Below are 26,053 nucleotides of genomic sequence, written 5' to 3'. Positions count from 1 at the left end.
AAACCATGACCCACTGATAAAAACAATTCTTTTTGTATCCAGCAGGTGGCGGGTGTTCAAACATTTATAATAGAATCGTTTCGTAATTATTATGGGCCTATTCCCATCGAATGGAAATTTAAATTCGAGCAGTCAATGCTGTAATTTGAAACAAATATTTCATGTTAAAGAGAACTTGTTGAACGAGCTGTTGCTGGGTAACAGACGTAGGCGGAGCCCAGTGACTGCCACTCGCTCTCGATTGGTCACTTGTTTGTAGTTTTGGCGCCAAGGCAATGCATTGTGGGAGCTGTAGTCCTTGGAGGCGGAGGAAGCTGCTGGTTGTTTCTGAGAGTGACCGCTGGCTCTGTGCGGCGCGTTCGCTCGTTTTAAACTCGTATTTGTTCTTTAGCGTTTGCGGAGACGTTGCGCGAATGCGGGGAGAGGAGTCGTCCGACTCTGAGTCGGGCAGGATGGACGAAAGCGTCGTCCGTAGGAGTTTGGAGACGCTGTGTCAGGAGCTAAATATGGACGAACAAACGGCGACGGAAGCCATGGAGAACTTCACTGGCATTTGGACCATGTACACCCTGGAGGTCAGAACCCAAGTTTGCTCGCCCACTCTAATGCGTTACTGTGCGTTCATTTAGAGAAGGAACCACATGAAAGCGCCATGAAGAACTCCGCAGTTAAAGGGCCCCTCTGAGCGTGGTGTCTGCTTTAAATACCGTAAATACCGTACTAGTGCCGTCATTACGGTAGAGGCAGCTTCTCCCCTGAAAATGTCAACTCACTCTTCAGTTAACACTGACAACTCATAACCGCCTTTCCCCAGAAATGTTACAAACTGCAGTTTTCAGTTTTATTATTTATGTGCGTTTTGTCTATATATTGCTGGGTTGAGGGATGAATCAGGTCTTATTAAATGTTTGGTCGAGGTTTTAAATAAAATGTGCTGAGGTACTTTGTAATAGTCTCTTTTTTTTATTTTTTATTTATTATTTTAATGCAAATGGCTGGAAAATAAAGGCTACTCTTAGCCGTGCTGGGCTTTCATTCAGATTTCCCGAAAACAATGCAATTTGGTTTGCTATAAATGCTTTGATTAAGTGAATCTCAAGAATTACCGTAAATAGTAATAGGGCCCTGTAAGTTGTGCACTAGATGAAATACTAATGTATACATTTGAGTTCGAACGACAGGCAGGTTTTTTTATCCTCAATAAAAAATAATAATTGGTTTGGGGCAAATCAATATCCAAAAATCGCCTCAGATCAATTACCAATTTTGTTTTTTAACCCACCCCCATCTCTGATACCAATATATCGCCTGAAAACTACAACTACGTGATGAGCAAGCCAGACAACAACGAATCTCAAAGTGCAGAAGATGAGAAGACCGCAAATGGCAGCATTAATGTTGACGTACAATCAGCATGACTTTACTGCCCAAAATCAGGAGGCATGTGCTAATGCTGCATTTTTTAGTGTTGTAGTTGTCATCACAATGTTGCCTGTTATGGAGAAGTGCCGTTGATAATGTAAGGGTGGTTCGGACACGTAGGGAGGAGAGACTGGAAACATGTTGAACAAAGAATGTTAGAATCCCAAAACAAGAGGTTCATGGATGTGTTAAGGGAGGACATGAAAAGGACTAAGGTGGGAAGAAAAAGAGAGTTGCTGCGATGCATGCTGATATAGAAATGTTTTTGTAGTTTAAAAAGCTTTTCCATGCCTGACAACACATTAATATAATTTGAGGACAGACTCTTTTTGGTGGTCACACTTAACCTGCAACTTCGATCTATATGTACTGTGAACCATTGTTTCAACGACTGTGATGTCGCACAGGGGGAGGTGGTGCACTGGCTAGCCTGCTCACTGTATGCCGCCTGCAGGAAAGGGTCCACTCCCACAGTGGGTAAAGGTGTAATGGAAGGAAACTGTGTCTCCCTGACCAGAATCCTTCGCTGCGCCAAACTGAGGTGAGTCCTTGACTGTCAGGAGTGATGCCACTAACAGTCCTGCAGATGAGCTTACTGTCGCTCTTCTCTCTCCTAGCTTGATCCAGTTCTTTGCCAAGATGAGGAAATGGGCCGACATGTCCAACCTCACACAGGACTTCCGTCAGCGGGTGGATCGGCTGGAGAGGAACTTTGAGGTTTCCACTGTGATATTTCGAAAGTTTGAGCCCATTTTCATGGACATGTTCCAGAACCCGCAAGGAGGAGAGCCTCCACGGCAGCCACGCAGCAGGAAGCATAGGTGTGCATCTGGATTTACACTTGAATATAGATCTCCAAGGAACGAGCTGTCAATGAAAACATCTAATGTGAACTCCAGCATGAAGTTTCCTTGTGTTCTCTCATTAACGTCAAACTGGTCTCACATCTGTCTGCAGGCGACTGCCATGCCACATCAGTGATGTCTTCAAGTTCTGCTGGACTCTGTTCGTCTACACCAAAGGTATTTGTGATACCTTCAGACTTAGACCTTGCACTGCATATGACTTAAGTGTGTGGGTGTGTAGGCATCTCACGTTGGTATGTTTTATTTCCTCAGGAAACTTCCCCATGATCGGCGACGACCTGGTGAACTCCTACCACCTGCTGTTGTGCTGTCTCGACCTGGTCTTCGGAAACGCTCTGCTCTGCACCAACAGAAAGGATCTCATCAATCCCACCTTCAGAGGTGTGTTTCCACTTTGATGTTGCTGTCATAATGATTACAATGTGGTCTCCTGTCAAACTGTCCTGCAACCTGACTGCATTTGTCATTCGAAACATGTTTGTGTGCAGGACTTCCGGCATTGTACCGTGCAGACGGTCACGTCTCGGCAGACGGTCACGTCTCGGCAGACGAGCCGCCACCCTGCGTGCTGGAGAGACTGTGCGAGCTGCACGACGGCCTGGTGGTGGAGGCCAAGTGTATCAAGCAGCATTACTTCAAACCTTACATCCACAAGCTCTTCCAGAAACGAGTGAGTGCAACAACACACAACCACACTGCTAATATCATGCACACCGTCACAGCCGCAGCTGAAGCTTTTGTTTTTTGGCAGTATATTTCTTTGCCATATCAGTTAAGGTTTTTTTTTTCTAGTTTGGTTGTAGTTCATCTTGCCTCCACAATTCCAGGACAAATGAACATCATTTTATTAGGCTAAAGAAGGCAACACACCTTATCTTTGTCTTTACCTTATCCTAATGCATCTTTGCTTTTCTTTAACAGCCCAAACGTATTTGAGTTTCCACATTTTCCTCTGAGGTCTAAGAATTGACAAAATGAAAGCATTCATTCGAGCAATTGATTGAATGAGGAACTGTCATGTATAAATCGCCAAATGCAGTGACAAGTGAAATTATTGGGATTGTTTATATTGACTTGACTCATTTCCTTGTCGTCCCTGACAGATACCTCTTCTACACTAAAAATACCTACTGAACTGGCTAGTTCTAACATAGTTTTAACTTTGAGTAGCACCTGAGGAGTCGGCTGTTTCCAGCCACCAAAGCGACTTATTGCCTCAAGTCGCATTAAAAATAGTAGGTCATGGTGCTGGTACCAGGTGTGAAGTTAGTGGGGAATCAACATGGCGGCTCTGAGAAGAAGAATTTATCTACTGTGGAATGATATTAAAGTAGCTAAGATAACAACGTTGCCGTATCTGGCTCCATTAGAGGAGGAGCCATCATCTCAGCCAGTCATGTATGTCTCCAACCTCTACATTCAGCTACTTGTCCCTCCAGCTTTTTGATGATTAGTTTTCCCTCTCTGAATGTGTCACCATAAAATCTGTATTTGTGTAAAAATACATTAAGCTCAAATCTTTCAATATTTTATAAACATCATTGTAAGAAGACCCTTGAACTCGAAGATTATTGTGAAAGTATGCTGAACTCAAAAATAAGCTTTAGATCAAAGTCTCCTGAGTCACATTTTACAGCTTGTGGTCAATGAAGGGACGGACACTGACGATCTCACTCCAGACTCGACTCCCGGTACGGAGAAAAGTGACCCAAGAAAAAGAGGCCTGTGTGAAACGTGTTTCCTGCTGGCCAAATAAGTTTCTGCAGGTTTACTGCTCCCTTCCTGATCACAATACCTGACTAATGTATGAGTCACTTTTGTCCCTCCGGAGTCATCTTAGCCGGCTGGGACATGCATGACTGAGAATTCAGTAGCGCTCAGATGCTGCTGGACAGATAACTTCTGAGAACACTTCATGTATTCTGAGTTATTATGGACCCACAATACGTTTAAGAAGCCAATCCCGGACTGTGGCCTTGCTGATATCTGAGAGTGTCAGCTGCTGTTGTGAGTGGACGCGTGTTAACTCTGATGTGATCAAAAAGGAACACAAACAAACCAGGTCACCTCGATTGTTGACAAAGGCTGTTTGTGTCTTTGCTTTACTCAGATTCTGAAGGGAAACGAAGAACTGCTGACGGAGCTGTTGGATCCTCTAAACTTCATTGACAACAAGTGAGAGACTTTGCTCCCCTCCACTCGATGTTTGCTTGATGAGTGTTCTGAGAGTTGTATGTGTTTGTGTGCCCGTCAGTAAATGCTTGAACCGGGAGTATGAGGAGTATGTGCTAACGGTAGGAGATTTTGACGAGCGAGTGTTCCTGGGAGCCGACGCCGACGAGGAAATCGGAACGCCCAGAAAGAGTGTACAAGAGCCGACTGCCAGTCAGACGTGTGCGCAGGCGCAGCCACACGCGGAGAAGGTGAAGACAAACGGCATGTTCGTCTCAGTGCGGAGAGTCTTTTGATCTAATTTTTCGGGAAAATAGAAGATTGAGATGAAGTCCAAAGAGGAGATTTATGGACGTGGTGAAGGAGGTTTGTAGGTTTGAGAGAAGAGGAAGCAGAGGACCGGGTGAGATGGAGGCAGATGATCCACTATGGAGACTCCTGAAGGGAGATGCTGAAAGACAACAAATAAGAAAGAAGAGGTTGCCCTGTGAAATGATTTAAGTCAGGAACTGACTCACTCACATTTTTATCTGGTTATTTTAGCTCAGTGCGGATGTTTATGTTTCAGTCTGGGTCCCTCGCCCCTGCCACCCCCTTGACCGGCCGTGTCTACCTGAAAGAGAAGGACCTGTTCATCACACCAGTTTCCTCCGCGACACAGAGCGTCAGCCGGCTGCAGAGCATGGTGGCCGGGCTGAGGAACAACCCCAGTGACCAGCTGCTCCTGATCTTCAAGTGTGTTCCTCCTCCCTTCTGGTGTCGCATTCAAAAGCTTGTTGTGGTAAGAAAACTGGTCTGTCCAGGTCATGCTCCAGAAACCCTGTGGATGAGATCCAGTCTAGAATGAAGAGGCTCGGGCAGACCTTCAAAGAGCATTACACCAAAGACTCTGAAGACACTCGGGGCTCTCACAACGGTACGACAGGTGTTCACACAATCAGAAGATTCAATATGTCATCATATTTTCCATCTTGTCCCTGCTACAGACTTTGCCGAAAACCGTCTGAAACTGGCCGAGATCCTGTACTACAAGATACTGGAGAATGTTATGGTGCAGGAAACCAAGCGTCTGCAGGGCATAGACATGAGCGTAAGTGGGCAGGCACATGAGCAAAGTTGCTGTTAGTGAGCACAATGGTTAGCATGGTTGCGTCACAGCAGCCAAAGACTGGCTACGGTGATCCATGTGTGAACATAAACGTCACACAATTACACAGTCATAAACTAGAAAACACACGTTTAAATTGGATAGTGAAAGTACACACAGTCTTCAGATTCCTCCAAAGTGAGACAACAACTGAACTGTGCATGTGTCACAGGTGTTGCTGGAGCAGGACATCTTCCACTGTTCTCTGATGGCGTGTTGTCTGGAGGCCAGAGGACGTTTCCCTGGATCATCAACGTCTTCAATCTGGCTCCCTTCTACTTCTTTAAGGTCGCACACACAAACACACACATGCCTTAATAAAAACAAACTTGTATGAGAATGTTGAAATGGTTGTTGCAGGTGATTGAGGTGTTCATCCGCTCAGAAGAAGGTCTCTCCAGAGACATGGTGAAACACCTGAACTCCCTGGAGGAGCAGGTCCTAGACAGCCGGGCCTGGACCGCTGACTCTGCTCTGTGGAGTTCCCTGCAAGCGGCTGGGAACAAGGTCCCGACTGTGGAGGAGGTGAGTCTGACACACTAGCACGTTCTGCAGTGAGATGCTGCCCACTGGTTTGTTTGGTGCTTGTTTTGGTGTCACCATCTGACTCTTTTGTCAGTTTGAGGTACTGCTGCAGAAAGTTAATATGCAGTGATCTGTGTTGTCACACGTTTTGCTCACATGACGTGATCACTTCTGCAGGTGAATTTCTCCTCCAGCCTTGACTCTGGTTCTGTATCGACCAGTACGACTCAGTCCCATCTCCCCATGATGGCCCTCTCTCCCATCATCCATCCTCGCATCAGAGAGTGCCGGACCGGTGTGGGCAGCGCCCGCAAAGGTGAAGGTTGTCTCATCTCAACACCATCAGGCGCGTTCCAGTCAAGCTCACTTGCTCATGACCCCCCACCCGCACCCCTCTTCTGTCCAGATGTGCCTCCTTCTCCAGTCCACGACAGGTACAGCTCACCAGCTGCCGGTAGCGCGGCCAGACGCCGTCTGTTCGGTGAAGACCCGCCAACTCTGATGCCAGGAGTGAGTCGAGTATCTCCTGCCAAGAGACTGACCTTTGACACTAGCGGCACGCTGAAGATCGCCCAACTCTGATGCCAGGAGTGAGTCGAGTATCTCCTGCCAAGAGACTGACCTTTGACACTAGCGGCACGCTGAAGATCGCAACCGCAGGCGGGCCAGCCACTGTCCTCAACATCCTGCCACAGGGTGTGTAGCGGACAGACACACAAACACACACAAACACGCCATCTGTCGACTGATCTGTGAAGTGCATGCAGGCATCAACAACGACCACACCATCACGCTGATCCCGGTTCAGCCGTGCGACTCATCGGGCACGGTCACCGCCCAGTTCCTGTTGACCGCCTCTCCCAGCCGACCTGCACCCGCACCAGTGACCTCTGAACCCCCTCCAAGCAGCGGGAAACCCAGACGAACCGGGTCTTTGGCTCTCTTCTTCAGGAAGGTGAGAGCCACTTGGTCACGTGGTGTCTTCATGTCAAGACTCTGCAGGGTTTCTCCCTTTCATCTTTCAAAGGAGACCATTTTTCTGAAGGTGTGGCGGCTCTCAATTAATCGTTTACATGTAGTGGAAACACTGCTCTGCTGAAGGCAAATGTGACACAGGTCATTGAGGTCTGCCACTTTTTGACTCACCAAGATAGAGGAACCAGTTCGGCGCATGGAAACCACAGCTGCTTGGTTTGCCAGATGGGAGGGCTGGCTCTCGTTAAATCGGCCAGGGTCATCTCGGGTCGGGGCGCCCGCTGCTGTGACCTACCGCTCTGCTTCCTCTTCAGGTCTATCACCTCGCCAGTGTGCGGCTCAGAGATCTGTGCTCCAAGCTGGACATTCAAGCTGATCTCCGAGGGAAGATCTGGACCGCGTTTGAACATTGCCTTGTTCACTGCACCGAGCTGATGAAGGACCGTCACCTGGACCAGCTGCTGCTCTGCACCATCTACATTATCTCCAAGGTAAGCCGCGACCTTTGTCCCAGTGGCAGCAAGCTGAGTCCAGTGCTGGTGTGAACATGATGTTCTTCTGCAGATCACCAAAGACACTCGCACCTTCCAGGACATTATGAAATGTTACCGCAGCCAACCACAGGCCAGCAGCCATGTAAGACAGACACACACACACACACACACACACACACACACACACACACACACACACACACACACACACACACACACACACACACACACACACACACACACACACACACACACACACACACACACACACACACACACACACACACACACACACACACACACACACACACACACACACACACACACACACACACACACACACACACACACACACACACACACACACACACACACACACACACACACACACACACACACACACACACACACACACACACACACACACACACACACACACACACACACACACACACACACACACACACACACACACACACACACACACACACACACACACACACACACACACACACACACACACACACACACACACACACACACACACACACACACACACACACACACACACACACACACACACACACACACACACACACACACACACACACACACACACACACACACACACACACACACACACACACACACACACACACACACACACACACACACACACACACACACACACACACACACACACACACACACACACACACACACACACACACACACACACACACACACACACACACACACACACACACACACACACACACACACACACACACACACACACACACACACACACACACACACACACACACACACACACACACACACACACACACACACACACACACACACACACACACACACACACACACACACACACACACACACACACACACACACACACACACACACACACACACACACACACACACACACACACACACACACACACACACACACACACACACACACACACACACACACACACACACACACACACACACACACACACACACACACACACACACACACACACACACACACACACACACACACACACACACACACACACACACACACACACACACACACACACACACACACACACACACACACACACACACAAAAGCTTGAGGGTCCCAGGTGGAGTTTGTTGTGCTGTCTGGACAAGATGATCACTCTGGTCTTTGACTGCTGTTGATAGTTGAGGCCCCACGATCTTAGTTCTTCAGTGGCTCCTGAGTAGGCGTAAGTATAACAGTGTGTGTCTGAATGTGCCTGCAGGTGTATCGCAGCGTCCTGATTCGTGGAGCTCCCAGAGAACATGTGGCGGACGAGAAGATGGAAGTGGATCAAGCATCTGGGGGTGAATGTAAGATGCATTCTTCCACTTGAGAAGGAGGAGGATGGTAGTTTCCTTAGGTTTTCCATTCACAGAACAAACCACCACCAACCACATTTCAAGAACATCACACGATCACAGTGTGCCAGTGATGTCACAACAAAGCCTGGCTGTGAGTTGAAACCGTGTGTGTTGCAGCGGCGGAGAAAAGCGGGCGGGCGCAGGAGTCGGCCGGTGGCGGAGAGGAAGAACGCGGCGACCTGATTCAGTTCTACAACTGCGTCTTCGTGCAGATGATGAAGAGTTTCGCCATGAGATACGCCACCAACGACGCCAGAGTACGAGAATATTGCAGCAACCTGTCAGACTGCCGGCTAACACGCGTTTGTGTGACCTCACAGGCAGACGCGCCGCCACTCTCACCCTTTCCCTCGGTCCGGGCACAGCCACTCTCTCCTCGCCGCATCTCTCAGCGGCACTCGCTCTACGTCTCGCCACACAAGAACTCTAGTGGCTGTTTGTCGCCAAACTCCTTTACTCACAGGATCAACAGCAGCCCGTCCAAGGTGAGACACACACACACACACACACACACACACACACACACACATTCTCGTACTTCTATCCTTTTGGAGGTTTCTCATTGACTTGCATGCTTATCACAGCCTCTCACCCTAAAGCTAACCATCCAAAACAAGTGGCTTTAACCAGGACTCTGAACCAAACCAATAATAGTGACCTAGTTATTTTGGTGTTTCAACTCTCAAATTTAGGCTTAACCTTGTTAGGACTGGCAAGCGCTCCTAACCAAGCCAAATGTCCTCACAAGGAGGTGGTTTTCTCCAAGTACAAGAAGAGATAAACCAATGCATTCACACACACACACACACACACACACACACCTACATCGACTTCATATTTGTGGGACTATGTCCTGATGTCACTCTCTGCAGGACTTTTCCGACATCAACCGCATGATCCGGCAGGGCTGCGTGAGCCGCAAGAGAGCCTTCACCATGGAGGGCGACATGATGATGTCATCAGCCTGCGACTCCCCCAGCAAGCGTGCATGTCCAGAGAACGGCAGCAGCCCAGACGTGCTGCTGAAACGGCTGCAGGACGTTGTGTCAGAGCGCCAGAGTCACTGAGCGGACACAACGTTTTTACTGCCACTTTTATCTTCCTTGTTTCTGTTTTAGCTTCAGAATCTGACTTTCAAAAGACACCCGTCGCAATTATTATTGCAGAGTTCATGTCGGCGATGGTCATGTGACTTGTTTTCTATTCTAGTTCAACTCGGCGCGTTATTTATTACTTACGATGTCACATAGTACCTTGTTACCGAGGTGACGCCCCTACTGATAGTCCATGTACAAAAAAAGAAACCAGAGGATTATTTATGTTTTTATTGTGAAAGTCACCAAGCTGTCAATCATTCAGTCCAAGTCTGGTTGTATATAGTTTCCTAGAGCTGCCGTTTTTGGTTTCTTCTGTGAGCTGTGGGGCTGTACAGTGTGTGTGTGTCCGTTAGAAAAACTGTTGTATCTTTGTAACAAAAGAAAGTTATTTTCTTGTTAATTAAAAAAAGACCGAAAAAAGACTGGTTCTTTTTATCTATGAGAGTCGAGTAGATCTTCTCACTGCAGGAGTTGCTCGAGTAGCTTTGTTGCTCGAGTAGACGCGAGTGCGTGGTCGCAACCATGACGTCACACCAGATGGACCAAATGATTGACGTGAAATTATATTCTTAAACATCTGTTTTGCTCAAACGCGTGATTCGGTCCCCAGAATTTGGACCCAGTCTCCTCCTCCAGTCTGAAGTGCTCAGCCTCCGTCTGCGCATGCCCGCACCCTCTCCATCCTGATGTCCGTCTGACCGTCGCCTGGTCGCGGCAGCACCAGCAGGTAAGACCCGCTGACCTCACTCCTTCCGCCAGCGCCGCTCCTGTCCCTGTGAAAGCCCCTTTCAATTCCGGCTGACGGTGTCCGCCCCTGCACCTGCCGGGAGACCGCGTCTCCTCGGAGACCCGCCGGTCGGTGTTGTCTCCCGCAACAAGATGGTCGCTGTGACCGGCTGCAACGATGTTTCGCATCGTGGTTCCGACACTCGAGTTCAGGTTTGGCCGCGACGAGCCTGGCAAGGTCACTGCGGTGGCGTCACACCGAGAGCCCGTCTGTTCCAGCCGTGATTCAGACTCGCCATTAGCGCCTCTTCACTGGGGATTTTAAATTCACGTCACCCTTGTTTACATATCTTCCGATGTTTGAATGTGTGGCGATGCTATATGTTAGCAAGCAGTTAATGATTAATTGTTTAAATATTGATGTTGTTTAAACATTCCAAAAGTCGGGCATGACTCACCGGGAATAAAAATGACGCGCAGAGGTACTCAGGATCGGGTCAGTGACGTCATCATTCCGGCAGCGTAGATTGAGTGCGTTCTGGCTCAGCTTTTTCCCTCTTTGTCAGGCGACATGCTGGTGCGCCCCCCTGTGGTTGTAGCGATCTTGTGCTGAGTTAAAGAAGTTGTGTTGCAGAGAAGATGCCGACTGCGGCACCACCAGCGACTAGCAGGTTCCCATGGAGTCGGGTTTGAACACCGTGGAGCTGCAGGAGCTGACCAGCCCGAGCGCCTGCAAGACGGCGCCACCAGGCCGCGGCTTCGACAATGCTTCCTTCCTGCGGGATGAGGAGCCCCACCATCCAGAGGCGTCGAACTGCCAACCCTCCTCCTCTAACTCCACCCAAGTGGGTCGTGACCTCGCAACCCAGACTCCCTCTCCCTCCATCTCATTTGCCTTCCTTCTTTACCTCTGCTTCTCTTTCTTTATCATCCCCTCTTTTCCTAGCTTCTTTACCCATCTCCCTGCCTTGCCTCAACCTTTAACTCCGCCCCCTCTCTCCTCCAGGAGGTCCAGCACCGCAGCTCGCTCCCCTCGTACGATGAGGAGACGGAGGGTCCGGACGATGTGCAGGAGTCGTCGGCGGGGGTCGATCGCACGGCAGACTATGGCTTCATCTTCGCCCTGGTGTTCCTGGTGAGCGGCATCGTGCTGGTTGTCATTGCCTACACCATCCCTCGAGAGGCCAAACTGGACCCAGAGTCGGTGTCGGCCCGCCAGATGGAGCGTGTGGAGACCTACTACGCCCAACTGGGGTCCCACCTTGACAAGTGCATCATCGCGGGTCTGGGCCTGCTGACACTGGGCGGCATGTTCCTGTCCGTGCTGCTCATGGTCTCCATCTGTCGCAGCGGGATATACCGTCGCCGGACCGCCTTCGTGCGACCCAAAAGGACTTATGGCTCCATCAACCTGAGGATGAAACAGCTGGCCACGGGGGAGGACGGTGGGGAGGTGGGTGAGGCCGGGGGGTTGGGAGAGCAAGATGACACGAAGGGGCACAGCAGGGGGGACAGAGACTCCTGACTCCTTCCTTCCGGGAGAGTAAACCCGACAGCAGTTCTGGACGTATAAATGCTTTATACGTGAAACCCGATAGCACTGACTTATGGTCAAGCACATCCTGTCTGAATGTATGAAACGTCTGGGCTCCTCTGTTTCCATGGAAACAGCCTCAAACATCAGCTGAGCACGATAACTGTTTGAACCACAGTATTCCCAGTGATTGCGACTATTGCTACTGTTAGCGTCGATGAAGAAATCATATTGAGTATCCGACCAAATTCGCAATGCAGCTGATTCGGTGAAAACACACGGGGCCAAATCAGACACCACAACTTTGTCCAACTAAATCGATCACTGTTCTACCTGTAGCTAGCAAGAAAGCGAGGCATCAGTGCGCACACCGACGTCACGTCATGGTAACGCTAACCAGCCCGATGTTTTTGCTCATGATACTTTTGAGTTTTTGCTAGCTGCAGCATCACACATGGACTTTGGCAAAGCACATTTGAATGTCATTGTGTCGCCTGAGAATGTTTAGCTAATGCCAGTGGTAAGCGGCAAACCTTGTTACGTTGTCTTTCATTCACAGTTTGGTGCAAGCGTAGCAGTCGTATGTTAGCGACAGCGGATCCTTGTATGAGCACTCCAAGTCAGAACCAGGAAGTGGACCACTTGCGTCTCTGTGGCTTTGTTGTTGTCATCAAAGTAGAGGCCGCAGTGGAGTCATGAATATTCCGATCTTGGGTGTCAGGCTGTAACACGTTTCCTTTGCAGCCTGCAAGTGAGGAATGGAACGCTCCTATATGTGTCCCGCCTCTGAATGCTCTTCAGCTGTGTGACGCTTCAATGGTTGTGGGTTCGACACCAGTCCAGACAAAACCAGGTTCTGAGATATTTATCAACAATAAATGTAAAGCAAGTTTCTGATGACATCACGTCGTGAGTTGCTCGTGCAGAAGACATGAACCCGTCTGAGGTGCTTACGCGGAAAGTGAAAGTCAAGCTGTTTGTTTTTCAATCTGAAGTAATAGTTTTAGAGAGTGTTTTCATATGAATTAACTTTCTTGCAGACTTACAAGGGCGGCGCAACCAGAACCTCTCCAAGACTTGCAGGAGAACCCTGCCCTTGCACCAAGATGGTTTGCTAAAATAATCTTAATAAATTCATTTTAAAGTAGTAGCAGTATTCAAAAATCATGACCAACTTGATGTTGACGATTTAGAAAAAAAAAAAAGATCAATAAAACATTTTTACGCCTTTTGTTTATTCAACTTCAAAACCTAAAACAGTGAAACGACATGTGAATGTCATAATAAAGAAAGGTGGATTAGGATTAGCGCATGTAATGTTTATCGTGGACCAGACTCTAGTGCTCCTCCTGCTGGCCGCCTGCAGTATCTCACACCAGGGGACAGTTGGGAGGTCTATGTAGTTCTAGGGGGGAGATCAACACACAAGCTGTGTCTACATGAACATGTCGTCGTAGCCAGGCGGGGGGAGGTGATCCGGGTCGGGCCTGAGGGGACAGTCGGAACCTGAGTCACAGGATTGCTCTCTTGTCTCGAGTCATGCAACTCAGTTCTAAGCTTTATTTAGAGTCACATGACACAGCGTTCACGTCTGACCAGACTCACCCGGGTCTGCTCTGTCTGTTGGGCCCGACGGGTCCGAACGGGTCGAAACGAGCTCCTGGGGGAACAGCACCAGGCGGGAGGATGTCTGGGATTCCGCTGGATGGGTCGAAACCAGAACGAGGGTACCCAGACCTGAGTGGATCCACAATCATTCCACCACCACCACGCGACCTGCAAGAGACACGCAAGCCAGAACCGGCATCAGAACACAGGCCAGATCCAAGTGATCTAGCTTCAGAAGCCCAGCTTTTCTCACTCACCCGAACGGGTCCAGGTCCAATCCACCCGCAGCAAATGGATTAGCCAACGGGTCGAACCTGAAACACACACACGTCAATGTCAACTCCAGCACCCATGGCATCACACACCCATGTATGAGGGCCTACCCACCTGTCTGGTTGTGTCCCGGGTCTCGGGCGTCTGCTGGGGATGCATTGCAGGTCACTGTTGCCTCGCCTCCCTTCTCTTTGCTGCTCCTCCGGCTGGCTGGTTCTAGTGGAGGCAGGGAGAAGTTTCCGAACCTTCTCTGACAGACTGCCCACGTCCTTGTAGACCCTGAGGACCAGAGCATGAGCTTCAGAACTTTCAGTCTGGGCCAGATGAAAACGGATGCAGAAGAGTTATGCGTCCAAAGACACAAACCTGTCGAACGTGTGAAGATGCTCCGAGTCCACATGGTCACTGACGTTGACCGTGAAGTCCCCGACCTGTTTGGAGGCGCCGTTCTGCATAAACACAGATGATTGATGTTTCCTCAGTCAGAGACAAGAGGAGCTTCAGGATGTGAATGTGCAAGTGTGTACCATGAGGAGGAAGATGAGGTTGGAGTCCATGACCAGAGACTTGAGCAGCAGTCGATCATCTCCATTCTTCTCCTGGTACCTGAGAACGTAGAGCTCCTTGTTGCTGTTCCAGTCAGCTGGAAGAAGTTCGGACTTCCTGTCGTCAGGGCCGGGCTGCAGGAGAGCGAGGACAGCATCACCGGATCTTCTCAGGACTTCAGATCTTCATGCTCACATTGACCATTAATCTGGAGTTTCCACTACACAAGTGACACATTAATACGTCCATCCTGCGGCACAAACAAGTTTGGTCTTGACCTCTGACCCTATCAGGTGCAGAGAGAGGTTTGTCCTTCGGCTTCACACAGCCATTCTTCAGACCTGAATGGAGATTCATGTATGGACTAGAACTTGCGGTGTCGCCCCACTTGAGACGTTACACACTCAGATGACCCCAAAACTGGTTTATACTTCACACAGACTTTTGTTTTAGCATGTTTAAAGTCAGTAAACAGACAGATTTTGAAGAGCTAACCTGCTGCAAGCTGTCAACTGTGCGACAAAACCTCATTGTAGAATCTGATGTTTTTGTACTTCGCACTGTCATGCAGTTGTTTACAAACATTGACCAACAATATTGAGTTAGAAACAGGAGCACATACTGGGCTTTCATCCGGCGTGTGTCACATTTAAACAACTGTTTTGTCGCGAACACCCGGGCGGGCTGCACGCTACATGACGTCAACAGCTTGGTCTGACACGCATGCGTGAAGCGATAAACAACACTTTAGAAATGTTGGCAGCAGCTGGTGGTTAATCTATGATGACACAGCACAAGTTTTGGTCGATCGATGAGTTTGGGGGTAGACGATGCTAACAGTGCTAGTGCTAGCTGCCTACTTCCGCTCACCTCGTCCCCAGAGCCCAGGCACTTGAAGCCGGCCGTGATGATCTCCCAGTGCACGAAGCAGATGAGCGCGTCCTGTGGACAGGTGATGCTGTCGCCGACACAGGTGTACAACACCTCCAAGCCCGCCATGTCTCGTCCGAGTGTCTCCGCTTCTCCTTCTAACGCTCGAATTCAGCTGTTCATCTGCCCGTCTGTGGACCTCGCATGATAGTGTGGAGAATACCTGACGAGCTGTTTCACTTCTGTAGAAAAAAAAGTGCAACAGTCGCGTCTTATAAAAGTGAAACAATAAAATGATGACGCATGGCAGAACAATCGCTCGCTGATAGGTCGCGATAGAAGAACACGCCCACCTCGGCTCCTTTGAACCACGTGACCCCAACAAACACGAACTTACAGGAAAACGCGACGTTTTCATTCAGCTAAACTTCAAACGTTTGTTTGTTTTTGTTGTTTTTCCTCAACAAATTGATAAAATATTCCAACTACTCAAAGCAAAGACAAACGAGACAAAAAGCTGGGGAGTCAAGCCACATAATTTATTTACAATTAAATGAATGAAAAACGTAAATTTAAACGTACATTAAAATGAAATATCTTTTACATTGTTTGCGCGCTTTTGGCAACTCCAAGACCTTTTCCCACGAAAGCTCGACCAAGAGGTTTTTCATGGAAATGAAGACGTGATTTTACATCACATTTACTCAAATATTAACACAGATCCTGGTGCAAAGTTTTAATAAAATCACTTTAGTGCATGAGTTTATATGTATCGATGACTCAGTAAATAAAAAAGGCATTTTTAAACGACAGTTGGGGCGGTTTGTAGTGGTCCGACACATCGAGTGCTCTAATGAAAGCAACGTTTTTTAAACGTTCCGGTTCAGAGGAAAAACAGCTAAAATCAGTCTTTATGTCCTCTAGATTGAAAGTGCAACTAATCTCTGTTTAAAAAAAAAGATCTTTAATGTTCCGGTACAGTTTCTAATGTTTTGTTATGTCAACGACCGTATCACTTCCGCATTTATGCCCGCGCAGGACTACGTCTCCCATCATGCCCTTGTACGGGTGGACGTTTCCGCCTCGCGAACATGGCTGCTCCTTTGACTCTGCTGCTGATCGTGGCTGTGACGGTTCGAGCGGTTCTGTTCAGGTCTTGTCTCGCGGACCTGATCTCTGAGAGAGTGGAGGTGGTTTCCCCGCTGACTGCGTGGAAAAGAGGTGAGCGACGTGTCCTGTTTTCGTAGATTTGTTTCTCAACCGACTTATGAAGTGGAGCCGGTCGATGACGAGAACATAATTTTATTTCCACACGACTTCAAATTGTTTTCTAGTCGCGTGAGCTGACGTCGAAATGTCAATAAATGCTATTTGTGTCAAGTGTTTTCCACCTGCATGCGATCACTTCCGGTATAAAAATGCTCCGGACATCTATCTCATTTAATTCAATGTACTTCAGGATCTTAAAAAAATAGCTCTGAAAGTGCTGTATTTTTAAAATATGTATTTGTTCATTCATTGTCACTTCTTGTCTAGTGATTGAAGGTTTGGCTCTGCTGGATTTAGGAGTTTCTCCCTACTCTGGCGATGTATTCCACGAGGTTAGGCGCGCAAACACACGCCTGCAGATGCGTGTGCACACACACACTGATCAAAACTTGTCCCTCCGCAGACGCCACTCATCATCTACTTGTTCCACTTCCTGGTGGACTACGCAGAGATCACCTTCATTGTGAGTGGGACTGTCTGTATCTATACTCCTATGATGTGACCTTATCTGAGGCTGTCACCGAATGTTCTGTGCAGACAAGTGTCGAGTCAGTATGGGGACGTTCTTCTCACTCTTGCTGCTCCTATGATGGAAGTGACAAGTGACACTGTTATTCACGGGGCTGAGCTTGCTCGGACAAACCTTTTTATCACGGTTCGCTGTGACTCAGTGATGTGTTTTCTCCCCAGCTGGCAGACGTGATCACGGCAGTGGCTCTTTACTTGGCTATGCAGGACTACAACAAACAAGTGGTAAGAGCTTGCAACACACTGTAGCTCCAGCAGCTGACATCACTTCATGTGCTTATGTTGAAGTGAGGAAGACCCTGGTCTGGAGGAGTCACTCTGCGCCCGCTCTCTGTGTGTGTGTGTGTGGGACTCTGTTGGTGTATGGTTCTGCTCCAAAGTTAACACTTCTAGACAAACCAATTTTATCAATCACTGCAATATTTTAATCATTTTTAAAATTGAGTGACATTTCCAAGTCAGTTGAAAGAGGTAAACTTGTTCAAGAGACCGGATGACTTGCGTCTGTCTCATCTATGGTCACAGTGACTGAGTCAGTGAGTCAGACTCACTTTCTACGTGTCTAAAAGTCAGAAGCACTTAACCTTGAGGCAAATGAGTTTGTGAGTGTTTTTGAGGCCCAAGGGACCCTCTGGTGGTCACTAAGAGCACCAAAGTATGTAACATGTCTGTTTGCCTCTGTTACATCTGCTGGACTCCCTGTGTTTCTTTGCGTGTTGCAGTTCAGGAAACAGAAATATGCCCTGGAGGCCGACCGTTACCCCCCAGACTGTCACGAGCTGGTCCGCAGCCCAGCTGAGATGTTCTACATCCCTGTGAAGGTGGCCATGTTGTAAGTGCTGTCCCACACTCCTGAAGTCCCAGGCTCTGTCAGGACCTAAAACCTACTCTCTCCTGCAGCTACCTTTTGAACCCGTTCACCATCCTATCCTGTGTGGCCAAGTCGACCTGCGGTCTGAACAACTCGGTTATCGCTCTCTTCATCCTTGCCACCATTAAAGGTCTTTTTAGTAGCTTCACTCTCCCGTGGACCAGAGCATATCAAAACTGACCTGAACTGCTGTTTCTCTGCAGGGAACATGCTGCTGAGTGCCATCTTCCTCTCACTGGCCACATACCAGTCCATCTACCCTCTGACGCTGGTGGCTCCGGCGCTGCTCTACCTGCTGCAGGTGAGTTGACTGATTGTCCACCTGAATCTAACCTCTAAGGTCATGACTTCTAACCCCCCCTTCCCCACAGCGTCAGTACATCCCCGTCAACTTTCGGCGGGTCAGCTTCTGGTGGTTCCTGGTCCAGTACTTCTTCATGTACCTGGGCAGCTTGTTTGTCATCGTGGGCCTGTCCTTCTTTCTGCTGGGTTCATGGGACTACCTCTCCTCTGTTTATGGATTCATGTAAGTCCAGGTCTTCATCGCATCCCGGCAGGTCCAGATCACCTGGTCTTTCCCGGCACTCCCTGGACTGATGACTTGTTCTGGTCTCTCCAGCCTCTCAGTGCCAGACTTGACCCCCAACATCGGCCTCTTCTGGTATTTCTTCGCGGAGATGTTCGAGCATTTCCGACTTTTCTTCCTCTGCGTGTTCCAGATCAACGTCTTCTTCTATACCATCCCGCTGTCAATCAAGCTTAAGTAAGACACGCCCACACCAGCTACATGCGCCACGAATATGAATCATAACGTGTAACTTTGTGCGTTAGGGAGCACCCCGTCTTCCTGCTCTTCATGCAGCTGGCTGTGATATCCATCTTCAAATCGTACCCCACGGTGGGAGACATCGCCCTCTACCTGTCTTTCCTGCCTGTATGGAGTCACCTGCACAGATGTGAGTCCCTCTAGTGTGCTGCCACTCACCAGAACAGCAAAATAACAACCTGATCTAGAATAACACTTGGTCTGGCAGGGGTCTCCTTTGTGGCTTGTGGGTCATCATGGTAACACAGGTCTCCTCTCCACAGTCCTGAGGAACATCTTCCTTGTGTCGTGCGTGCTCTTGGCGTGCGCCGCTCTCTTCCCGGTCCTCTGGCACCTCTGGATCTACGCCGGCAGCGCCAACTCCAACTTCTATTACGCCATCACACTGCTCTTCAACGTCGCTCAGGTACGTTGATGTCTCATGGTCCTTGAAGGACGTTTCTCTGGTGAAGTATTGCTCTGAAGGTTGTGACATTGTTGGCCACGGTCTCCCTGTTCCACTCAGATCCTGCTGGTGTCTGACTATTTCTACGCCTTCCTGCGGCGTGAGCACCACCTGACCTATGGTCTGTACCTGAAGAGGAAGGATGGCTCTGAGGCAACGCTGATCCTCAAGTGAGACACTGAGAACCGGCAAAACCTGCCGAGGACGATGGACACTTCCTCATCGCCGGGCAAACCTGTGGAGCCCAGGAGGCTCTTATTTTGAAGTTCAACATGAGGCCAACAGTGGGCGCTTTTACTGTCAAGGCCCGTGTTTTGTTCTTAAACTCGTCAACATCAAAAATATCTTTTTGTTTTCACTCAACTGGCACGTCATCAAGCTTGTGTCGCTTGCAGCATTGTCTGACCACATGTGGTCAGTGGACGTCCAGGGAGATGTTTATGAACAGACTACAGAGCAACTGGACCAGACCCACAGTTCTGCTGGGAGGCCCAAAAAGACATGACTCACTGAAACATCACGGATGCGGGTTAAATATTATCACACCAATCGCACTCCTGTTTGAAGCGTGTCGCTCAGTGTCCTCCTATTGAAGCAGTGTTTCACACACACACACTCAGCATCTCCCAGGAAGAACTGAAGTAACCAGGGACTCTATTGTCGTTTGAACATTTTTTTTGTTTGTTTTATTTATTTGCTACATATTTTGTGTTTGTTTTTCACTACGTTGCCTTTTATACTGTTGGTATGATCATGTTTGTCAAGGAGAGGTTGTTGACTGAGTGTGGGATAAATTAAAGATGCAAGTAACAGTCTGTCGATTGAACGTTTACATGTGTCACGCCTGAGATTCTGGAAACTTCAATAAATAGGAGTTTGATGGAATGCAGAATTGAGAAAACAGGACTCCAGCCAATATTTGTTCACGCCGACGTTATAAAACTCAATTGACGTCTCAGTTTTAAAATATGTGTCCGGAATGACCGATTTCCGACGTTCGAATCATTGTAAAACAGAAGACAGGAGTAAACTCCCGGGAAAATCTGATGACGTTATATACTATGCGCCCTCTCTGTTTGACCGTAAACGCTCATTGGGCACCACGTTGCTCTCAGTCCCGCCGCGTTCTTGCCTCAGACCAATGACACTCCTCTGCGTCATCTGCTGCGCTGAATATTGATGTATTTTCGCGGGCTTTTGTGACACGTGACCGACTCGCGCGAAAAGCGACCCAGTGACGGAAGAAGTTAGTTGAGCTGCACAGCACACGGACAAGACCATGGCGGTGAGTTTCTTCGGAGAGTTTACCTAACTGGGAAGCTAAGCCTTTTATTCATCAGAGAAATAAGTTTGTTTGGCAATCAAACGACTGTCTGTTGACGTCGCTGTTTGTGTTGCTTCTTTGTCAACTTCCTGATATGAAAATAATGATGTCAATTTTAACCGATTGAAACGTTAAATGAGTCGATTAGTGGTTATGGATGGATGGATGGATGGATGGATGGATGGAGTGGTAAACTGGAGTTTTATAGCGGAGCTCCTTGTACATAAATGTAACGTGGGTCAGATCACCGGTTCTCTCTTTGTCCCGAGGCCGAGCGGCGGCGAACATGAACTGCCTGAACAAAACCCGTGTTGTTTTGATAGTTTGCCTCTTCTTCGGGCGACAAAGAAACTTTTGTTTTTATAGCCGTTTTTGACCGCGAGAGGCGTTACGTTATGACCACCCACGATGGGCATTGAAAGTGACGTTCACGTCTGCTCCAGGATTCTTCTGAGTCGTTCCACATGGCCACGAGCCCCAGCAGAGCCTCCAGGAGAGGCGATCTGACCTCCAGCCCAGGCAGAGACCTGCCTCCCTTTGAGGATGAGTCTGAGGGTCTGCTGGGGGACGGACACCTGCCTGAGGAGGACGAGGAGGACGGCGACGGCGAGGAACTGATTGGAGATGGGATGGAGAGGTGAGCGCCTTCGGTCAAAACTTCAAGCAGACTAATATTTTCATCATGAAGACTGACGTTCATCTGAACACAGCAGACTCATCTGAGATCTGCTGCAATGTATGAGTGAATAAAACGTCACTATAATCTGGCTCCCCTCCACAGGGACTACCGGGCCATTCCAGCTCTGGACCAGTACGAAGCCGAGGGTCTGGACCTGGACGACGAGGAACTGTCAGAGCTGTCGCCTAGCGCTCGGGCTGTCGCTGAAGAAGCCATGAGGAGACGGGACCGCGAACAGGGAGTCAGCGGGCGCTTGAGGAGGGGGCTGCTCTATGGTGAGGTCACTGAGCAGAAGGTGGACTCCTGTTTGATCGTGGTCCATGACTCGTATGTTCTGACATGCCAGACAGCGAAGATGAAGACGAGGAGCGTCCTGCAGCCCGCAGGAGACGACTGGCCGAGCGAGCCGCCGAGGGTGTCGCTGACGGAGAGGACGAGGAAATGATCGAGAGCATTGAGAACCTGGAGGACATGAAGGTCTGTCTGATAGAGATCTGAATCTCTCATCTCAGACATGTTTTAGACTTCAGTGAACTTGTGATCGAGTGGCAGGAAGTGGGGGCATGTCCCTGTCAGATGGAAAGTCACCAGCAGATGTGCTTGTGAAATTCTGACCTGGTTCTTGACTCCTGCAGGGTCACACGGTGCGTGAGTGGGTTTCCATGGCAGCACCCAGACTGGAGATCTACAACCGCTTCAAGAACTTTCTGCGGACTCACGTGGACGAGAACGGTCACAACGTGTTCAAGGAGAAGATCAGCGATATGTGTAAAGGTGCAGCTTCTGGGAACATTTGTGTTGAGATGTGTTCGGAATTCTGACAGATGTCCTCGGTGTTCCAGAGAATAAGGAGAGTCTGGTGGTCAACTACGAGGAGCTGGCTGCGAGGGAACACGTGCTGGCGTACTTCCTGCCCGAGGCGCCCACCGAGATGTTGAAGGTGATGAAATGCTTTAGGTCTGGTTTTGGTTCTCGGGGACTGACATGGACTCTGGTCTGCAGATCTTCGACGAAGCGGCGAAGGAGGTGGTGCTCGCCATGTACCCAAAATACGACCGTATCGCTCACGAGATCCACGTTCGGATATGCAACTTGCCATTGGTGGAGGAGATCCGCTCGCTCAGGTAACCAACTGATCACCACAGCGATCCCCGTGCACAGGAAGTGACGTGTCGTTCCATCCTCAGGCAGCTGCACCTGAACCAGCTGATCCGCACCAGTGGCGTGGTCAGCAGCTGCACTGGTGTGCTGCCGCAGCTCGGCATGGTCAAGTACAACTGCAACAAGTGTAGCTTTGTGCTCGGACCCTTCTTCCAGTCTCAGAACCAGGAAGTGAAGCCTGGCTCTTGCCCTCAGTGTCAGTCGCAGGGGCCATTTGAGATCAACATGGAGGAGGTACAGTGGGCTGGTCATGTGACTGCAGAGGTTCTGTGATGGGCCAGTTCGTAACCATGTGATCGTATGATCCTGCAGACAGTGTACCAGAACTACCAGCGGATCACCATCCAGGAGAGTCCGGGCAAAGTGGCAGCCGGTCGCCTGCCGCGCTCCAAAGATGCCATCCTGCTGGCCGACCTGGTGGACAGCTGCAAGCCTGGAGACGAGATCGTGAGTGACTCTGTGACATGTGGAAGCCCAGGGACGTGAGAACTGACGGCGTGTCCTGCAGGAGCTGACGGGAATTTACCACAACAACTATGACGGCTCGCTCAACATGGCCAACGGCTTCCCTGTCTTTGCCACCGTCATCCTCGCCAACCACATCACTCGGCGGGATGAGGGCGTGGCCGTTGGCGAGCTGACTGACGAGGACGTGAAGGCCATCGTGACGCTCTCCAAGGACGAGCGCATTGGCGAGAGGGTGAGGACGGATGCCGTGAAGAGGTCACCGTTGATGCACATGAGGGTCACTGTTGGATTGTCTCCTGCAGATCTTCGCCAGCATGGCGCCCTCTGTCTATGGACATGAGGACATCAAGAGAGCGCTTGCCCTGGCGCTGTTTGGTGGTGTACCCAAGAATCCAGGTGAGGGCGCTGCGTTCACATGTGGTTACATGACTTGAGTGCTGCATCACCCAAGTCATGTGATCATCTCTGCAGGAGGGAAACACAAGGTGAGAGGAGACCTCAACGTTCTACTGTGCGGTGACCCAGGAACGGCAAAGTCCCAGTTCCTCAAGTAAGAGCCTTGGCCAGGTCTCGTTCTGGACCAGACCAGCACATATAACCATGAACTGGATCAGAACCATTCCCCACTCTGCCGCAGGTACGTTGAAAAGGTGGCAAGTCGCGCCGTCTTCACCACCGGCCAGGGGGCGTCAGCCGTTGGTTTGACTGCCTATGTGCAGAGACACCCGGTCAGTCGTGAGTGGACACTGGAGGCCGGAGCCCTGGTACTGGCTGACCGGGGCGTCTGTCTCATTGACGAGTTCGACAAGGTGAGTCTTGGTTAACTGAGGTTGAAATTGAACACGTGGACAAAGATTTCAGGTTATGGTTTGTTTCGTGATATCCAGATGAACGACGCGGACAGGACGAGCATCCACGAGGCTATGGAGCAGCAGAGCATCTCCATCTCCAAAGCTGGAATCGTCACGTCGCTGCAGGCGCGTTGCACCGTCATCGCTGCCTCCAACCCCATCGGTAACTGACTCTGGAACCAGAGCTAGCTGTGCCTCTCACTTCGTCAATCGCTGAAGTCTGACTCTCTCCCTCAGGCGGCAGGTACGACCCCTCACTGACCTTCGCTGAGAATGTGGACCTCACGGAACCCATTGTGTCCCGATTTGACATTCTTTGCGTGGTCCGCGACACCATTGACCCGGTTCAGGTACCTGAAGTTTACTCTTAAAAGTCCAGGATCGCTTGAGGGCTATGTCTTGACTTTTTTGGGTGTTTCACAGGATGAGATGTTGGCCCGTTTTGTGGTGGGCTCACACATCAAACATCACCCAGGAAATAAGGAGGGGGGCATGGCTCTGGAGGAGATGGTCCTGCCCAACTCCTCCGACGTTCCGCCAATCCCGCAGGAGCTGCTCAGGAAGTACATCATCTACGCCAAAGAGCGGGTACGGGCGCGCGGCTGTTTAGCTCGTCACAATGAAGTCTTTTACTCATGCGTGACTTGGTCTCACAGGTCCACCCCAAACTAAACCAGATGGACCAGGATAAAGTGGCCCGGATCTACAGTGACCTGCGAAAGGAGTCCATGGTTAGTCCTCTGCAGGTGGCACTCGCTCTTCTCAGGGCTTTAGTTCTGACCGGGGTGTCGCTTCTGTTCAGGCGACCGGCAGCATCCCCATCACGGTCCGACACATCGAGTCCATGATCCGCATGTCCGAGTCACATGCCAAGATGCACCTGCGGGACCACGTGCTGGAGGACGACGTCAACATGGCCATCCGGGTGATGCTGGAGAGTTTCATCGACACGCAGAAGTTCAGTGTCATGAGGAGCATGAGGAAGGTGGGTCACCTACCTCTGGCTTGGGAGTTTGGTCCAGTACAACTAGGCTCAGCTCAGGCCCAGCAGATTGTGATGTGTGTGGGAGCTACGTCCGATCTACTCTAAACCTGTGTTTCGCCTCCAGACTTTCGCCAGGTACCTGGCTTTCCGTCGCGACAACAATGAGCTGCTGCTCTTCATCCTGAAGCAACTGGTGGCTGAGCAGGTCTCGTACCAGAGGAACCGCTACGGGGCTCAGAACGACACCATCGAGATCTCTGAGAAAGACCTGCATGACAAGGTGAAGCTTGTGCTAAAGGCTAACTACAAACGAAAACCTTTCCATGACATTTCTACTGCGCCCCCTCCAGGCACGGCAGATCAACATCCACAACCTGTCTGCGTTCTATGACTCGGAACTTTTCCGCTCCAACAAGTTCACTCACGACGGCAAGAAGAAACTGATCGTGCAGCAGTTTTGAGTGTTGCTTCTGCCTTGAATGTTCCTGTTGTGCTAGAGCTTCTGTAAATAACTATGTATTTGTTCATGAAACAAAGTGAGAACTGTTCTAACATGTTTTTGATAATAAAACATTCCAGTCGATTGTGTGAGCTGACTGTCGATGAGTGATATGAGCAAGATAAAATGTTTCCTGTCGCGACAGTTGTCCTGATGACTGCCCTGGCTCGAGGGGAGAACACTTACAACAGTATTCGTGTGAAAAGGACTTGTTTTAGCAGCGTTTCTTTACTGTGCTCATTCAGCACATTTAGCTGTCAAAGCCACCGGTGTGTCAGCATTGAAGCTAAACAGGAAATGAGGTTGTGTGTTAAACATCAATTGACTCCTCATTTAATACTCAATTTCCCATGACCCTCTCTTCACTCCCCTCCTACACTTCCAAAGCAATGTAGGGACCAATACCAGAACCAGTGGTGGGTCAGCAGAGAAGTACAACTCAATTCCATATGGT

General features: G+C 49.6%; 5 protein-coding genes across 7 annotated transcripts; 4 read left to right on the top strand and 1 right to left on the bottom strand.

The window, feature by feature from the left end:
- Nucleotides 1–300: 300 nt before the first annotated feature.
- On the top strand, nt 301–10,530 carry rbl1 (retinoblastoma-like 1 (p107)). The gene is given in 24 exon segments (XM_053868254.1): nt 301–575; nt 1,830–1,963; nt 2,040–2,243; nt 2,380–2,444; nt 2,541–2,669; nt 2,777–2,958; nt 4,399–4,463; nt 4,543–4,711; nt 5,029–5,195; nt 5,264–5,376; nt 5,447–5,550; nt 5,780–5,831; nt 5,834–5,895; nt 5,968–6,132; nt 6,310–6,448; nt 6,539–6,674; nt 6,755–6,828; nt 6,900–7,087; nt 7,422–7,598; nt 7,672–7,743; nt 8,901–8,988; nt 9,157–9,296; nt 9,360–9,524; nt 9,912–10,530. Coding segments are annotated over 24 exon segments (3,147 nt in total). The 5' UTR covers nt 301–413; the 3' UTR covers nt 10,107–10,530.
- Nucleotides 10,531–10,682: 152 nt separating this feature from the next.
- Nucleotides 10,683–13,739, top strand: tmem74b (transmembrane protein 74B). 3 transcript variants are annotated; one of them, XR_008414855.1, is made up of 4 exons: nt 10,683–10,863; nt 11,497–11,707; nt 11,869–13,342; nt 13,437–13,457. XR_008414855.1 is itself a non-coding variant. In XM_053868257.1 (3 exons), exons 2-3 carry the CDS (start codon nt 11,540–11,542, stop codon nt 12,385–12,387), a joined length of 687 nt encoding a protein of 228 aa, XP_053724232.1. In that variant the 5' UTR covers nt 10,683–10,863; nt 11,497–11,539; the 3' UTR covers nt 12,388–13,739. The 3 variants fall into 3 exon arrangements, 2 of the variants coding, with proteins under 2 accessions (XP_053724232.1, XP_053724233.1); XM_053868257.1 differs by having other exon boundaries at nt 11,869–13,739; XM_053868258.1 differs by lacking the exon at nt 10,683–10,863 and having other exon boundaries at nt 10,889–11,707; nt 11,869–13,739.
- psmf1 (proteasome inhibitor subunit 1) lies at nt 13,602–16,014 on the bottom strand. The gene is made up of 7 exons (XM_053868256.1): nt 15,694–16,014; nt 14,805–14,957; nt 14,644–14,726; nt 14,392–14,556; nt 14,262–14,318; nt 14,002–14,172; nt 13,602–13,883 (listed from the first exon to the last, which is right to left on the bottom strand). Exons 1-7 carry the CDS (start codon nt 15,820–15,822, stop codon nt 13,832–13,834), a joined length of 810 nt encoding a protein of 269 aa, XP_053724231.1. The 5' UTR covers nt 15,823–16,014; the 3' UTR covers nt 13,602–13,831.
- Nucleotides 16,015–16,771: 757 nt separating this feature from the next.
- Nucleotides 16,772–20,501, top strand: pigu (phosphatidylinositol glycan anchor biosynthesis, class U). The gene is made up of 12 exons (XM_053868255.1): nt 16,772–16,914; nt 17,230–17,294; nt 17,366–17,425; nt 17,653–17,715; nt 18,213–18,322; nt 18,391–18,491; nt 18,565–18,662; nt 18,733–18,887; nt 18,981–19,124; nt 19,193–19,317; nt 19,451–19,593; nt 19,693–20,501. Exons 1-12 carry the CDS (start codon nt 16,785–16,787, stop codon nt 19,804–19,806), a joined length of 1,308 nt encoding a protein of 435 aa, XP_053724230.1. The 5' UTR covers nt 16,772–16,784; the 3' UTR covers nt 19,807–20,501.
- Nucleotides 20,502–20,852: 351 nt separating this feature from the next.
- mcm2 (minichromosome maintenance complex component 2) lies at nt 20,853–25,638 on the top strand. Its single transcript, XM_053868412.1, has 20 exons — nt 20,853–20,917; nt 21,400–21,593; nt 21,738–21,910; nt 21,982–22,112; nt 22,271–22,409; nt 22,478–22,575; nt 22,638–22,759; nt 22,823–23,030; nt 23,109–23,243; nt 23,305–23,496; nt 23,567–23,660; nt 23,736–23,814; nt 23,902–24,073; nt 24,152–24,278; nt 24,353–24,465; nt 24,539–24,703; nt 24,772–24,846; nt 24,918–25,100; nt 25,225–25,380; nt 25,451–25,638. Exons 1-20 carry the CDS (start codon nt 20,912–20,914, stop codon nt 25,559–25,561), a joined length of 2,673 nt encoding a protein of 890 aa, XP_053724387.1. The 5' UTR covers nt 20,853–20,911; the 3' UTR covers nt 25,562–25,638.
- The last annotated feature ends 415 nt before the right edge of the window (nt 25,639–26,053 follow it).

This window comes from Synchiropus splendidus, chromosome 6, assembly GCF_027744825.2.
Source record: "Synchiropus splendidus isolate RoL2022-P1 chromosome 6, RoL_Sspl_1.0, whole genome shotgun sequence".
Classification (NCBI taxonomy): Eukaryota; Metazoa; Chordata; class Actinopteri; order Syngnathiformes; family Callionymidae; genus Synchiropus; species Synchiropus splendidus.
This window is presented reverse-complemented; position numbering and strand designations above follow the sequence as displayed.